Genomic DNA, 16,050 nt, shown 5'->3' with positions numbered 1-16,050 from the left:
AAAGACCTAGAGCCACTTACACCAAATCACATCCTCCTGATGAAAGGAAAACCATCTTTACCACCCGGACTATTTGACCCTCAGGATATGTATCTGAAGAGAAGATGGAAACAGGCTCAGTACATCTCAGACCTTTTTTGGAAACGATGGATACGCGAATACCTGCCTTTGTTACAGGAGAGACAAAAATGGAACCAAAAGAAGAAGAATCTAAAACCTGGAGATATAGTCATTATAATGGATTCTTCTGCACCGCGTGGTTCCTGGCCACTTGGAAGAGTTCTGGAAGCCATTTGTGACAAAAAAGGACTTGTGCGATCTGCACGTTTAAAAACAAAGACTAATATTCTGGAAAGACCTGTAACCAAACTTTGCTTGTTACATGAGACTGTAATCTAAAAGTGTGTTACTTATGTTTATTTATGTGAATGTATAGGTCTAAAGTAGACTGTATTAGTGGCTCCTTATTTTCTTTGTGATTAGAATTGCCATGTCTGATAGCCATTTCAATTAGGGGCCAGGGTGTAGGAGCCATTCTTGGGTTAATACCTTATGTGGTCACTAGAGGTTACCTTTTTCTGTTTTGATTATGTAATGTAAAGGTATTTAAGGTAGACGCACGTAATCGGCGTCAGGTGTGTCATTGAGAAGGCAAACAGTTTGTGACCGTTGCGCTGTTATGCTATGTCGATACGGAATAAAGACCAAAAATGACAAGATACATACTGCTGGATTTATTGGACTGTGAACATTCATGCATACCAGTGACATCGCGTCACCCCCGTTAACGACCACCTCAGTGGCTTCAAGCGTAGGCTTAGCCTCTACACCAAGGAAACTTAAAAACTCCTGAAGACGCCTGGAGACGGAAGAAGCCCCCCCACTCGGAGAAGGAACACCGCTGCGCCTTTTTCTTTTATCAAATCAAATCAAATCACTTTTATTGTCACATCACATGTGCAGGTACATTGGTACAGTACATGTGAGTGAAATTCTTGTGTGCGAGCTTCACAAGCAACAGAGTTGTGCAAATACAATAACGTAAACAAAGCAAAATACAAGGATGGCTAATCTGAAACTAATAAATATATGTACAATATATAATAGTATATGCATTTCTGGATGTGTATACTAAATGTTTTTCTGTGTGTGTGTGTGTGTGTGTATACACATTTTTACAAATTAAATAGAGTAAAAATAAAATAAAATATATAAAAATATACAGAGTTGAGACATGTGCAAAACAGTGGCATTACTGTACAGTGTGTAGTGCATAATGTTGAAGTTCCAGTAGTGAAGCTGAGGTGTCTATGACGTGTTTTAACTTCCCGTTCAGTGTTCTCGTTTCTAAACACTACTTTACCCAGAGTTTGTACAAGGCTTCATTCTCACCCCCGAACAGTTAATAAGGTGATAACGAGCAAAAGAAGTTGATAGAAAAGTTAACATCATTTTATCCGTGAGTAAAAATCAGTGTGTTTGGACTCGCTGGCTGATATTTTAGGGAATCGAGCTCATTCGTTCCCTTGGAGAGAGCTCAGTGTGGTATCATTCATCAGTTCGAGCAGCCAGTTTGGTTCTAAAGAACATGCAGCTGACTGAATGAGGCGTTTCATGATATTTAACCCACCGACAGCATAAAACAGAGTCGTTAGCTGATGAGCAGACTCTGGATTTTCTGTTGTTTGAGACTCGGTCATAGCAGCGTTTCATGTTAAAGTAAAACATGTTAGACTGGACTGACCTTGACCTTTGAGAGGTCAAACTGAAGGAAGCCTTTGTGTTTTACCTTCATTTTTCTGTTTATGAACAAAGACACGAGTCTGCAGAACATATCGTCGATCAGGCCTCTGTTCCCTAGATTTAGACACATTTCACACCCCTTCAGTGAGTCTTGATCATTTCAGCTGTGTTCTGAAATGAGAAACTGAACCCTTGAACACATCAGGGAACTGTTCACAGAGGTCCCAGAGACCTCTATAGGGCCAGAAGTCTTTTACAGACGCAGGGGTCGCCCCCTGGTGGCCTGTAAATGGAGTACAGTTTTTTTGTTTTGTTGCTTCACTTTTCCAACCTGGCAGCTGTGTCAATGTTCTGATGTCTGTGGTCCTTTTTGGCAGTGACGTCATTCCCGAGTTTGTGCATTCCAGCAGGAAAGTCAGAAAAGCAAAGTAAGATGGGATTTATTTTAGCTGCAGCACGTTCATTGATAGAATGTGGTAAGTGCTTAGCATGTGGCTTATATCATGAGTCACAAATACAGGTGAGTGACAGAGCAGATTATGTTTATGTTCTCTGTCACCATCTTGGATTGTTGAGGCTGCCTGCTCTGACTTTCCAAGAAGGAAATACTAGTTGAGGGGGAGTTCCAGATGAAAATTACTACTGGGAGCTCAGGAATTCTGACTTCCAACTCAATCTGGAATGCACCGTAAGCCAAGGGCCAACAAGACAACAGCAGATATTTTGACGTCGCCCCCTGGTGACAGGACAAGGTTACAGCACCATTGTACAACCACACCGCTGCCTTCAGTGACCTTGCTTTTTAGGTGTAACCACTTTTCTGTATCTCTGTTGACACTTAATCGCAAAAAAAAAATGTTGTTTGAAGTCAAAATACAAAGAAATTGTGAGCAGTAATCGGCAAAAATAGTCTGATAATTATGGGGCGCCGTTTGTAAACTGAAACATGCTGAAATTAACGGCAACATTTTTCCACATTTAGCTCAAAACCTTACAAAAACATGTTTTTTCAAGTAATTTTTTACAACATTTAGTAAAATATTTGTAACTTTTCATCAAATGTTAAATATTAAATCTAAATGTTAAATATTAAATCTAAATATTATATTTAAATCTAAATGTTAAATGTTAAACCTAAATGTTTAGGCTAATATGCAAATTTATTGTACGAATCAACGGAAATACCAAAATAAAAGCTTCCCGAAAACCTCCGGTGCAAAATTGTGTCTGTTCTCACCCCTCATTTCTCCCCGCCATGTGCTGCTTCACTTCTTGCCTACGAGCATGTCCAGCGATTTTGCTGGACATGCTTGAGGATTTTGTTTAAGTGTGGTAATGAGATGATGATTCTTTTTTCTGTATAGCTGAACAGGCTCTTGAGATCCTACATGTGCTGCCATCACTGTTCCCATCCACCTCTGCTCCTCCAAAGAGGGCACGGGATGCGAGTGAGGCTCTGGTGCATGTCCTTGAGGTGAGTTGTGTAAAATGTAGTAGTTGTTTTTTGTTTTTGTTCTTTTTGGGACAACAGTATTAAAAAATGCTTCTGATGAGTGCCAAAGTATTTTATATTCACATATTATATGTTCTAAGCCTTCAAAAGGCACCTAAAACACATTTTTGGAATGAGGGTTCTCACAGGTTAGATCTCTGTGACCAGTAAATACAAACATGGATGCATTACGTGGTAGCACATTTTTATCACCTCAATGATACCTAATTAAATGTAGCCTTGGTTTTCTGTTTTTCAGGAAGGCTAGACAGATGTGAACAGTAATTCCATCGAGAATAATTAAAAGTAGCAATTTCAGATGTGTTTTCTCAGAACCTCAACTTTTGTTGTAATTTAGCTTTAGTTATGTGTTTGAAACAAAAGTGCATCATCCTTACAAAAGTATGTCTGTGTTATGTGTTAAAGGACCAAGAAGACCCTAATACCTATCTGATGAAACGTCCTCTCTCCTGCCCAGTCCTGATTGTGAGTCCATCCAACTGCATCCTAGCGGTAGGAGATGTGCCAATAACCACATTTCCAAAAGACTTGGTTACCGAGGGTGCTTTATACCTTATGGCCTACTATTACACCCTTCACCTTACATACCCAAAGTGTGTAGCCACTCTGCTTTCCGTCATACAGACGGAGGTTCTCTTGGACAAAATCCATGAGAGAGATCTCACATCATCTTACAAGAAGAGCATGGCTGAGTGGACTGCTTTTATTGGCCAGTAAAGCCAATATGGTCAGATGGACTATAGGAAAGGACTTCCTCTCTCCTTCCACGGCTACTACAGTCCATGTTGGTTGTGATTGATTTTTGTTTGTAATTTGGCCAGGTTAGCCCAGTGTTATAATTAAGGGTGCACAATAATATTGGCTAACATGCCGACATTTTGTGTTTGGTTTGTGCAGTGCAGAGACAGCCTCGCTTTTAGTTAATTTTAAGATTTTTTTTTTTTTTAATCTTGAGTTTAGACAGAAGACTATTCAGAAAATAGGCTCTACTGTGAAAGAGTAAATTGACTAAGCTGAGACTGACTAGTTTGGTATAAAAGTAAGAATTGCTTTATTGGGTATTGGCTAGTACAACTGTAAAATATTGGATACATCCTTACTCAAACCTATAGACTGTTACCAGACAGAACCGCAGCTGAAATAACAAGGGAGAGTGAAAACTTCCCTTTATTCTTATGGTGTTTACCTAGCAAGAGTTGAAAAGTCCGACATGCGGCTTATTGTGATCTGGTCACCCTGTGTGCATGTCTGGTATGGCTGCTCAGCAGCCATACATTACAGGGAATGAAAAAATCTTTTCAATTTGTTATTGTTGCAATTGCATTCTCTTAATAAAACCCAGTATCTACAGTGCAGGCTCTCCTACTGAAAGTTTTTGAGATACATACATAAAATGTCCAGTTCACCAGCAGTTTAATGCTCTAAAGATTTATTTCAGTCCTTCATGTTCGAGACTCAGATGTTGACACATGGCAGTACTGCACTTTAAAGATTTTACGTGGACTCTGCTGACTCCATTGCTAATTTCAGAACATCTTCAAGTGGCAGGAAGTCACGAGGAAAGGTGTACTCAGTCAGGTTGGAAAGTCCGGACATCACACAGCAGCTCAAGTCTGTGCGGAAAATATCCATGTCGCACGCCTCATACCACTCATTGGTTAAAGCGGTGTAGTACTCGACGTCCGAAGTGGTGGTGAAGCCATTGAAACCCCCGACGACAAAGAGGCGATCATCAATTACCTCAATGCCAAAGTTGCTGCGGGGGGTCAGCATAGAGAACACGAGGTTCCACGTGTTGGTATGCGGGTTGTAAGCCTCAGCGGTGCGCAGATAGTTGTTTCCATCGAAGCCACCAACCTAAAAGTAAATACGTGGCTCAAATGATTGAATGTAAGTGTAACCAGCTTCACCGTACCCCTGTAAGAAAATGCACCTGCTATATGTCTTTAGCTGCTTTTGCACAGATACTCCAGAAAGTGACGGAAGAATTAAGTTGCAATATTGTCCAAAGTTGCCCTTAATATGTAGCAGATACAAGGAAATTGTTTACCTTAGGTGTGATCTGACTACTGGAAATACTCTGATTGGTTTAGGGTTTTACCTGGATAAAGCGAACAGCTACCTGACATATTCTCATGCTGTTATATGGAGTTTACACATAAAAGTTGTTTAAAAAAGGCCCATTAACGTCCCAGTATTTGCATTTTCACAGGCCCGCATTTGTTGGGAATGTCTAGAAAAGATCAGGGTGCAGTGGTGTGTGAAAATGACTTCTGAATTAAAAGGAGAAAGTAAAATAAAGTAGAAGCCAGCTGTTGTGGAAGTCTGTATGAGACCTTTTTTCACTCAAGCCTCAACTACAGCTATTAAAGTGCTGTTGTCTATTACACCACGCTATTATCAACAAAGATGAATAGCCCTCGACAAAAAGTATTTGTGTTTTCAGTATAAATGTCTTCACAGCTCTTTTGCCTTTAGTCCAAAAAGGAACATTGAGTTCCAGTCCTTTCTTCCTATAACAGATTAAAGTAGCCCTGACAGGCTATAAGTGCCTATAAGCCTGATCAAAGACCCTGAGGTCAGCACCAGGGTAAGGTCACTGCATTCTGCTGATGATAACTTTTCCTTTTTTTGAATAGAGACTTAGTCTGAATAGAAAATAAATACTAAACGGTAGCTAGCTAAATAAAGAAGTGTGTCTCAGAAGGTGAGACTAAAATCTTTGCTTTTTACCAAAGGGTGCAGCTGCAAAACAACTAAATAAGTGGTTTTAAGGCAAATAGCAAGATAAATTTACAGCTAAAAGGCCTACCGTCCCCAGAGGATGAGTTCTAATCACTTGGCTTATTCCCTCATTTTTCTAAAGGTATTGCAGGATAAGTTTGAAATTGTCTCTAACATATGTCCTCTATGGAACGATGAGGATGACAATGTTGGTTTTGAATAAGTATTTCTGTTGTACTGAGTGAAATGTGAAATCATCAAAGACACAACATTTTGGGAATGAGGCACATGGAAAAAAAAAAAGAGAGGCAGAAACATCACTAATCAGTTAAATTAATACATAGAATGAGTAAGAATGCCTTCTCTGAACCTGTGGTCAGGATAGGAATCTGATCATTGATAAATACAAAACAAAGTTAGCCAAATTCTGTGTCAGCCAAATCTGTGTTAAGCCTTGCTGATCAAAGCACATTACAGATTTGATTTGTATGTTACGTGAGTGTCAGCACTACTTTGTGGTCTTACTGCAAAGACATGATCCGCATATGCAATGACACCTATCCCGCTGCGGCGGCTGTTCATGGGACTGATCATCGTCCACTGGTTGCTCTCTGGGTTGTAATATTCAGCTGTCTGCAGACACTCGTTGCCATTGAGTCCACCACAAATGTAAATCTGAAAACAAAAAAGGGACATTAAAAATTTTTACATTTCTTAGATTTCAGTTGGAAACAATGTTACCTGTAAGTGAAATGTTTCCACATCATTTGTGAAGTAAGACCGATACTCAGTACCCAAGTGTCCAACTGAAAAATATGACAATTAACAAATGTGTGTGTTTTACAATTTTTTTAATATCTGTTATATTTTAGTTGACAAGTCAACTCAAATAAAGTACTGTACATAAATGCAAAGATGCACTTGTGATCAGTTAGAAACAAAATAGATATATATTAGTATATTTTTCAACTTTTTAAACTATACTTTTAAATTTGAAAACATGAACATAGAAACCAGTTTGTGACCTATCTTGCACCTCGCTTCACTGTAAAAATGTGTATTCCCTGACTGGTTGGCAAGTGGTTGCTGGAGGTTGATGGCTGTCACTACTGTGAAATTGTAACCAGGAAGGTTTTGCACCACAAGCCTCCTTGTGTTTCCTTTGGTCGTAAGCAGACTGTTGAGGTTTGCATGGAGTACTCTGACTTACTGCAAATACTCAAACTATTTGCTGTAGAAATCTGTAGAGTCTTTCATACAACCACTGCCTAACCAGCTGAGGAGTACACATTTTCCCCTAGCAACTGGTTGTTACCAAAGGTTGCTGACAGGTCTCTAGGCCTGTGTGCCTTAGACCCTACTCTATTTCTCTGCTACTGTTTTACTTCACCCACCCGGTTGTTAAGTGTTGTGCAGCTGGCGTGGCTCCTCTGTTCGTGCATCGGTGCAATAAGACTCCACTGGTTGATTTCAGGTTGATAGCGCTCTGCACTGCTGAGTCGTACATGCCCGTCGTGGCCTCCCAGGGCATAGATGAACCCGTTCAACACAGTCACGCTCACATAGCAGCGGCGGGAGTGCATGGGCGCCACCTCATTCCAGGCGTGAGTGGTCAGGTCAAACCTACGGACGCTGTTGAAATGCTCCACCCCGTCGAAGCCACCAACGGAGTACACATACCCGTTGAGGAAGGCGGCTCCATGATAAGCACGAGGACACTCGAGGTTGTTCGTTACGTTGACCCAGCGGTTAGCCCGGCAATCGTAGGCCTCGATGCCGTTAGTTGGCTCACCACCACTCCACCCCCCAATGGCCAGCAGGATGGAATGAGGCAGGCGGGGACGAGCAAGAGGGTGATACAAGGCAGACATGAAGGGTCTGCTTCCTAGATCATGTATGTCTAAGATGGCATTACTTATCATGGACAGGCACTCAGAATTGGCCTCCACCAGCTCACTAGACAGCACATTGTCCTTTAGGTAGTCTGACGTCATCAATCCCAGTCGGACCTATAGAGAGATGACAGAAGAGAATGTGACTATGAATTTCAACTACATCAGTTTTAGTAAACTCAAGCTTCTTTAGGATAATGCTCCTAATGTTGTTTAATTTTCTTATTGCTAGCAAGAGAGCGACCAAAGTCAGACACCATTAGCCTTTTCGTCAACAGGGACAGTTTTTAGTCATAGCCCTAGCAACTATACTTAATAAATATAATTTATTCTATAGTATGTGTGTAGATATCTGATACGGTTTTAATGCTCTTGAAGAGAATTTCTTAAATGTGGTTTGGCTACACCTGAAAAGAGCAACATCTCAAGATATTAAAGCATCCTTATACCCAGATGGATCGACTCAATCTATGACTTAAATGCTGAAGATTTAAGTCCAAACTAAATGTAGTAATGAAAGTTTATAGACCTTGGACAACAGAGCGGTGAGGTGTTGTTTCCGTTGTACAGGTACATGGCTAATCCACTTTGTAAGCGCTTCATACACAGTGGTCTCCCACACATTGAGGTCCTCTCTATCAAGGATGTCAGCAAGTTCCTCCACAGTTAGGTGCAGGAACTCCTCCTCAAGAACAACCTGCTCAAAGTTACTGATGATGTAGTGGTAGGCCTTGGTGCGTAGTTCGGGTGATAAGCATACTTTTGTGAACTGCCAAATGCCAACGCAGTTCTCTGGGCACAGTTGCTCCCCGAGGAAGTCAGAGCAGAGTTTCACAATGTCCATTGCATGGAATTGATCAGCTGCCATGAGAAGTTCCACTACATTTTCCCCCGTTATGGAAACTGAGCCGGTGTATGCAAAGTTAATGATGAGTGCCATCATCTCAGAAGACAAGCCAGGTATGTTGAAGACCTGTTTGTCTGGGTCGCTGCAGTGGGTGAAAAGAGCCCTGAGGGTAGAGATGGAGACAGAGTAGAGAATATTAAAAGGTGTGGAGGCAACAAGATAATAAACTATGTCATGCACAAGTACTCCAAGTAACTCCAAAACAGAGTTTGTACATGTTTAGTGCACTTGATTGTTGAGTTTTCAATGTCTTTATTACATTGGCAGCATGTTTATGAAGCTATTGCCAAACACAATGCAGTCCCACACCATGACAGAGCCTCCACCGTGCTTTAAAGTTAACTCTAAACACTCACTGTTGTACCTCTATGACAAATATTGAAATCAACTCCATAGGGCCAGTTTACCCTGATATTTAGTCTAGTTATTGCATAATTTGGCATACCTCAGTCTGTTTCCTTTCCTTATGGAAGTTCCAGTGCATGTTGCTTAATTACAGTCTCTGTTTCCCTTCCACAACCATTTCTTTTCTTTTTTTTTCTTAACATTTATTTATTGGTTTTAACAGGTTTTACATGAACCATGAAACCATTTCTGATGAGGATGAGGAAACCATTCCTCTGAAAATGATCGGGTACAAGCACTGGACTAAAAAGGGTGAAAAATGTCCAAACCAAACCTTTATAAGTCTTCAAAAAAACACAGAACTATTGCTCAAGTGGACTTTTAAAAAATCATCTGTTTCAAAGCAAAATATAAAAAAATGAGAGGCAACTCAAAACTTTTGCTCAGCGTATAACTGTATAACACAGTTCAACCTTTTTAGTATCAGGAAGTCTGGTGTGTCTTACTGTCTCAATAACAGTGGGGAAGATATTAATGTAACTTAATAAAACACTTCAATTAGACTTCACACAATCACCAAGTGATTCACAGTGCTTTTTAAATGGCACATTTACTGAAGTGGAATCTGGAGCTCTGTGAAGGTAATGATGAAATCTGCAAATGTTTGCATTATGTTTTGGGTGTATCTGTCAGTTGACCGTGACAAAGTCTTTCTATCAGAAAAGTTTTATGATTCAACCTGTTCCTTTTGGTTGGCACTGTTTCACCAACTAAGACCATGAATTACATTTTTCACAGGTATAAATCAGTCAACTGTCCTTCACATTATCAGGTAAGCAACTCACCTGAAGTACGGCGTACAGTTACATAGGATGATCCTGTGGACCGGAAATTCAACATCCTCCACTTTGATGATTGCATCACAAAATTGTCCCTCCAAACAGAGTTCATTATTTACTGAGCTCGACTTGTATGGCAGCTGGCCTTCTTCACTCATCTTGAGTTTTGTGACTGCTTTTCTTAGTTTTTTTGTCTGCAGTTTGTCTTGAAGTGTTCAAAATCAAACCTAACTGTGGAATTTGGGGAATGGAGCCCATGACATCATCATGACTTGGCAACTGTTGCCATGAATTGTTTTGAAATGTATATTTACATTGTTTTAATGAACCTTTCATTACATAAAAAAAAAGCTTTGTTTTGATTTGATTTGGATTTAAGAAATTGCATATGAGCCTCACAGATAGCATACAGCATTTTGTATGTTTGCCTCACAGAGGTCACCTAGTAAAATAAGCACTTCAAAACACTCTTACGAATGGACTACAATATCATATTTAGCTCATATTTAACCTTAATAGGCCATTTTGTTTAATAAAATCACTTTGTAATATCCAAACACAGATATTACAAAGTGTGATTCATGGCTAAGCTGTTTTCTTGGGTTGTATTAGACTTTTATCTAGTTGGAAAAATGGGCTCCTGCACTTTACTGATGTACAATAGTAGTAAGAAAGAAAGAAACAAAACACATATATACACTGTATGTATAGTACAAGACTGTTATAATGACGGTGCTTGACAGTATTACCTCAGACAGGTGCAAGCAGTCACCTGTCTGAGCACAGACTGCAGATCTGTTGTTGAGCAATTTCTTTCCATTCATAGATAAATGCAGCATCCAGCTGCAATGGGTTCTGGTTGCCTCTAATGAACATGCCAGCCCAAAATTACCCAGGCATATTCAGTGGGAGAGACATCAACACTAAATGCTGGCCAAGGAAGTGTCTGGATATGCTAGTGATCTCTGGCAATGTGGAGGCGACACGCAAACTGCCACAGGCCAGGTTGTTGTACAGGTTAGAGAACTTCATCTCGATAGCTCTGTCAAGTCACTTCCACCAAGAAAAGTCAGATGGTCATGCAAGGGATCACGCGGGATCATGCGTCATGCATGCTCAGCCTGGCATCAGGATGCTTCAGTCAGTTGCAGCAGGGTGGCAGTGATGACAGTATAAGGCATAGGTGTCAAACTCTGGCCCGCGGGCCAAATTTGGCCCGCAGCCTAATTACATTTGGCCCGCGAAGCCATACCAAATTATTATTAGAGCTGGCCTACTGGTATTATACAACTAATATACATATTGTTTAGTATTAAACTTTGCTTGTTCCATATTCAGTTTTTCAGCAAAACTTGTTTGAGTCCATAAGAAGAGATTCATTCTTAAATCTGGAGGAAGATTTTTTTTTTCAATAAATATTAATGTTAGCCCGCGACCTTGTTCCAGTTTTGAATTTTGGCCCACTGTGTATTTGAGTTTGACACCCCTGGTATAAGGCATACACCAGAGAAGTCATTCCTTTGTCACTATCAGTGGCTTCATCCACCTGCAGAGGAAAGCAGCTACCATGCACCTTATCATTAAGCACTCGATAGGCAACTTTACAGGGGTAGAGCACAGACGCAGTTTTAGCAGAGACACTGTTGAGCACGACGGTTTAGAAGTGTGTGTCTGAAAAAGCCCTCTGACTTGTCTTTGTGCTCTGGATGTTTGGCGTCTTAGCTTGTTAAGCTTTAAACTGTCACAAACTTGCACTTTAAGACAGACACGCTGCGGCCTCTCCTCATCACCCACCGCTGCGCAGGTATGCTTCATCTTATCTTCTTTGGTTTGGAAACTGTAAGAAACTCCATTCCGGGTTTCTCTGAGGCGTGGGCTTTCATCATCAGAGTTCATCCTCCTATAACAATTAAAATATTCTCAAGCATGATCAACGGTTAATTACGGCACCGGCCGGAGTACCGGGAGCAGTTTGGAAGAACAAAAAGACGCGGAGACTGTTCTAAATTGTCATCCCAAACTAACTCAAAGTTTATTCTTTGTGCAGCAGTTTTTACAGGCAGAAGGGTTTGTGTGTCAACAAGTTTCAAGTTACAACCATATAAGGAAGTTCCCCCTAGCTCTGAAAGGGGCCTTCTATAATCTCAACATACCTTTGAAAGGTCCGTTAAACACTAGACAGTTAGAATCCTTTAGTGATATAAGTTTGCACATGGTAGAATACTGCATGTAGTTATTTGCATTAGGAAATGTTTAACCATGTATACCCAGAGGCACATAATCAATTGTGTGTGATCCTTAGCAGGCTGCAAGCCTGGTGTGCACTCCAGGAATGCACCCCCACGTCCTGGGAGCATGAGAGCTTGCACCCCGTCCTATTGTTCCACGGCAGGATCAAGCAGCTATGCCTGTTCCAGTTTAAGTGCCTTCTTTACATATAGATGAACTGTTGGATTTTCCAGACCAGCAGGCCAAGGGAAGTCGCCCATGGGGTCACAGCAAGAGGAGATGAGGTTCAAACAAAGGGCATTGCAGAAACAGGGTCCTTTGTATAACATCATCAAAAACAATATCCTGTAAATGCTACCATGGTATCAAAATATCACAACAGAAACATATTTGGTGATGCTTCATCATCTGCTTTGTGTTTGTGTGCGAGCCCCGTCAAAAGCCTGTGCATTATGCTGGCAGCGTCCAAGATGCAGCTTCTGGTTTTTTTTCTGCATTAACATCTCGGGTTGCATTTCATTTTCTTAGTACTTATTTTAATATCTTTAGTTTTTTGTATTTCGGTCTTACTGTAATTTACCTGCTGTGGGCTCAGAGTTATTTTCCCTGATTTTATTTCATATAAACGTGTTTTTCAATCAAACGGTGAGGACTTACCTTCTTCCTTCAACTTCAGAATAGTTGCATGAAGTATACAGGGCAGGAGGTGACGGGCCAGGTCTGCAGGTTTCTGCATCGCCATGTAGTGCAGAACCTAAAGACAAACCCCCAAAAAGTTTAGTCTTCCTGGCTTCTGTTTTCTTTTTGCTCTTTCAGATCAACAGAATATTTTTGCACAGCCAACAGGCTGCCTCTGAAGAAGACTCCAGATAAACGGTGACCTTTCTCTATGATGGTTATTCACAGAGGGACCGGTCATACCCAGATCTTTAAATCTGTCATAAGACTATCAGTGAGCATTATTTTTAACTTTCTCTTTTTGGATAAACAATGTCTTTAAAAGACAGGCAACATTTTCAGTGATGGTGCAAACTGGAGCTCCGAGCTCTGCTTTCATATGTGCAGGAAGAACATGCAAACGCTTGGCAGGGACCTGCCCGGGTCCAAATCCAGGACCCTCTTTGGGTGAGGAAACAACTAACCCCAGTTACTGTTTGTCCCTTTCCCATAAAGCCGACCGGATCATTAATAGAAGCTGGTTTAAAGTTGTTCTTCATTTAACACCATCACACCACAGAGAGCTGCTGTGTGTCAGTTAAACATCGTGTGTGACAGCATCAGATCCTTTTTCATCAACATGTGAAAATGCTTCAACATGTCTGTGAGCACAGATCTGTGTTAAACTGACTTCTCCAACATACATGAGCCAAAACGGTCCCATGGCAGAAGCTGATCCTGAAAATCAGCAGAAACATTCATGAAAACACTTTGTGATCCACTTAGTAAACACGTTTGGCTTAAAAACACGCATGCGGCAAAACGAACGACCTGCTTCAGACCTTCTCGGCCTCCTTGGTGTCATCAAAAAGTATTTTTTTGCGTCGTGCAGGTGTGACCCTGGCAGTCTCCCAAGCCTCCACCCACATGTTGCCTGGGATCTTCATCCTGGGACTGAGTGTCCCCGTCACCATCGTGTTGCCCTTCTCATCGACCACTTCCTCTTCTACGTAATCCCGAGGTGAATACCAGCGCACAAAATCCTCCAGGACACAGCCGGGGTTGACTGCCTGTGGACAGAGACACAAACTCGTACTTTAAATGAAGTAATGTGTAAATATATTCACTGACACCTCATGCTGGCACTGACGACTGTAACAGGGCCCACTCACGACACCACTGCATTCATGGACCCAAGCACACCAGGTTGTCACTGAACATAAAATGTAATTTAGGCATCAAAACGATTTCCTTCTGTTCAGGACTGGAAGTAAATACGTGTGATCTGGCAACAAAAATGTTTTACTTTTTTGTGTAAGAGTAAATCTGAAAATCTATGAATAACAAATCAATTGTATTTTAGTTTTAAAACCAGTTCAGACTGAATAAAGAGCTCGTCCACACTGGATCAGAAACATAGAGACATGGTGGGAATAACCAACACTGTAGATTCAGGGCAGCTGCAGCATGACTTACACTGTGTGCTGGTCATTATCACTGCATTACTGCCTCAGGTCTGCAGGTCTCTGCAAAGACAAGGTTCAAATAACCTCTGAAGATGATTTATAAAACTGCAATGAGCTGTTTGAAAACTGATGACCACGTGATCGTCTGGTGATCAGAGGTTTCTGCACTCACGTAGCTTCTCCCAGCATGACTGCATCCATCATGCCACACGTGTCAGTGACAGAGTCACAGCTTTCCACAGCGTAGGCTGATCAACAGTCCTCTTATTTCACACTAGTTTACTTGTAATAGCCTACATGACATTTTTTATTAATTCATTAATATCCCATTCATTAACTGCACAGAGAAGACGTCGTTTTCTTTTAGCTAACAGTATTATTAAAGTTCTTCATGACTGGGCCCTGTTACGAGTTCAAAATTGGGGATGGAGACAAGAGAAAAAACCACAATAACAACACTGGTCCGGCCGAGTTAAGTCAAACGATGATTTTAATAGTCACACGCGTGGGAGATGGACACTGTATGCAGACAGCCTCAGATCTCAAAATGGTGGAGCATTGATCAAACTCTTATAGCCTCTGGTGCCCCCACCTTATCATAAAAGCCTAAACATTCACATGCTTTTCTCTCACATGGCGCCTAAGCTACGACCTTGGCTCCCCGTTTATCTGCTCCTGCTCCAGCATGTTCCGTTCTCTTCTAATCAGACAAATAAGGCGATGACTTTCTGCAAACAGTATTTCTTATAACATCATAAAACAATATCATTCATCCAGAATAAATCAGCAGTCTAATGTAATACAAATCAGTTTAACTAATGCAATAGTTATCAGCTTCTTCTAATTCAGGAGAATAATGCCAACTAAGACTACATAATAATTCACAATCTTTAATTAGGGGTATAACATGGCATAAAATAATATTATAATCTAACACTCCCCCTGATGAGCTCGTTAGAATAATGAGCTCACCAACACCCTGTAATCCAGTGTGTCCGGGTTCATCTCTTCTCACTCCCGAGGTCCTTTGTCCCCCTGATGGGCGAACCATATGTGAGAGGACCTCTGTATTTGCGCAGTTCAGATGTAAGAAAAACTATTATTCCAACAGTAGCAGGTACAGATGACACTCCCCAGTCCTCCCACAGCTTTATTTGGTGCTACCTTATACCCTTCAGACGTATTCAGACTAGAACCTCTGTCCAAGGAGCTTTTAGCCTTTATTTTATTGCTGCAGCTACCAGTGTCTTCCAGTTGGGTGATCCTCTGCTCTTCTTTCTTCAACCTCAGGGGTTAGACAACCCTTCAGTCGTGGCACAGATCAGGGGATTATTCTGCCCCGATTTCAAACAACGATCTGTGTATCCTCGGGTCCTGTGTCTCCTGTATATCCTCCAGAAAAAGGAACAGGAACGCGTCCCCCTTTTTCCCCAAGAGCCTCTCGAACCTCGTTGGTCTGGTGTTCCTGGATTTCCGCCAACCCCTTCATGGTTATTGCTGTGTTTATGGGATCCATCCTTTTGAGGTGACTAGCTGGAGCCCAAACGCCATGACACTTGGACCCAGTTGGTGTCTCGGCAGTCACTGTGTCTGTCTCTGCTGCGAAGGATCCTCGCATCTCTGTGACCTCGTCTGGTGTCTGTTCCTTTCTCTGTAAGAGACAGAAAACCAAAACACCTCTCTTCCTAACCCTAATAATCTAATGTTGTTATCTACTGACCTTCTAGTGATTCAG

The 16,050-nt window shown here is 41.3% G+C and overlaps 1 protein-coding gene and 1 long non-coding RNA gene across 3 annotated transcripts; one reads left to right on the top strand and one right to left on the bottom strand.

Annotated features, from left to right (window-relative positions):
* The first annotated feature begins 2,822 nt into the window (after positions 1–2,822).
* LOC147306223 (uncharacterized) lies at positions 2,823–4,260 on the top strand. Its single transcript, XR_015126630.1, has 2 exons — positions 2,823–3,217; positions 3,662–4,260. It is a non-coding gene; the product is annotated as an uncharacterized LOC147306223 (long non-coding RNA).
* A 395-nt stretch (positions 4,261–4,655) lies between these two features.
* On the bottom strand, positions 4,656–10,225 carry LOC147306222 (kelch-like protein 10). Of its 2 annotated transcripts, none has more exons than XM_086277657.1 (5): positions 9,970–10,225; positions 8,402–8,882; positions 7,375–7,989; positions 6,506–6,655; positions 4,656–5,113 (listed from the first exon to the last, which is right to left on the bottom strand). In XM_086277657.1, the coding sequence occupies exons 1-5, from the start codon at positions 10,119–10,121 to the stop codon at positions 4,751–4,753; spliced, it is 1,761 nt and encodes a 586-aa protein (XP_086133783.1). In that variant the 5' UTR covers positions 10,122–10,225; the 3' UTR covers positions 4,656–4,750. The 2 variants fall into 2 exon arrangements, with proteins under 2 accessions (XP_086133783.1, XP_086133784.1); XM_086277658.1 differs by having other exon boundaries at positions 4,660–5,113; positions 8,633–8,882.
* Between the last annotated feature and the right edge of the window lie 5,825 nt (positions 10,226–16,050).

Source organism: Aulonocara sp. 'chitande type north' Nkhata Bay, linkage group LG20 (genome assembly GCF_057382095.1).
Source record: "Aulonocara sp. 'chitande type north' Nkhata Bay isolate Kocher_YH1m ecotype deep benthic linkage group LG20, A_spYH_male_GT1.1, whole genome shotgun sequence".
Taxonomy (NCBI): domain Eukaryota; kingdom Metazoa; phylum Chordata; class Actinopteri; order Cichliformes; family Cichlidae; genus Aulonocara; species Aulonocara sp. 'chitande type north' Nkhata Bay.
This window is presented reverse-complemented; position numbering and strand designations above follow the sequence as displayed.

Excerpts from the sequence above, each read along its gene's own strand:
- LOC147306222 (XM_086277657.1), bottom strand. The coding sequence starts at position 10,121 with ATGAGTGAAGAAGGCCAGCTGCCATACAAGTCGAGCTCAGTAAATAAT. Across the intron at positions 8,883-9,969 it reads AACTGTACGCCGTACTTCAG|GGCTCTTTTCACCCACTGCA; the intron begins GTGAGTTGCTTA and ends CTCTACCCTCAG. Across the intron at positions 7,990-8,401 it reads TCACCGCTCTGTTGTCCAAG|GTCCGACTGGGATTGATGAC; the intron begins GTCTATAAACTT and ends ATCTCTCTATAG.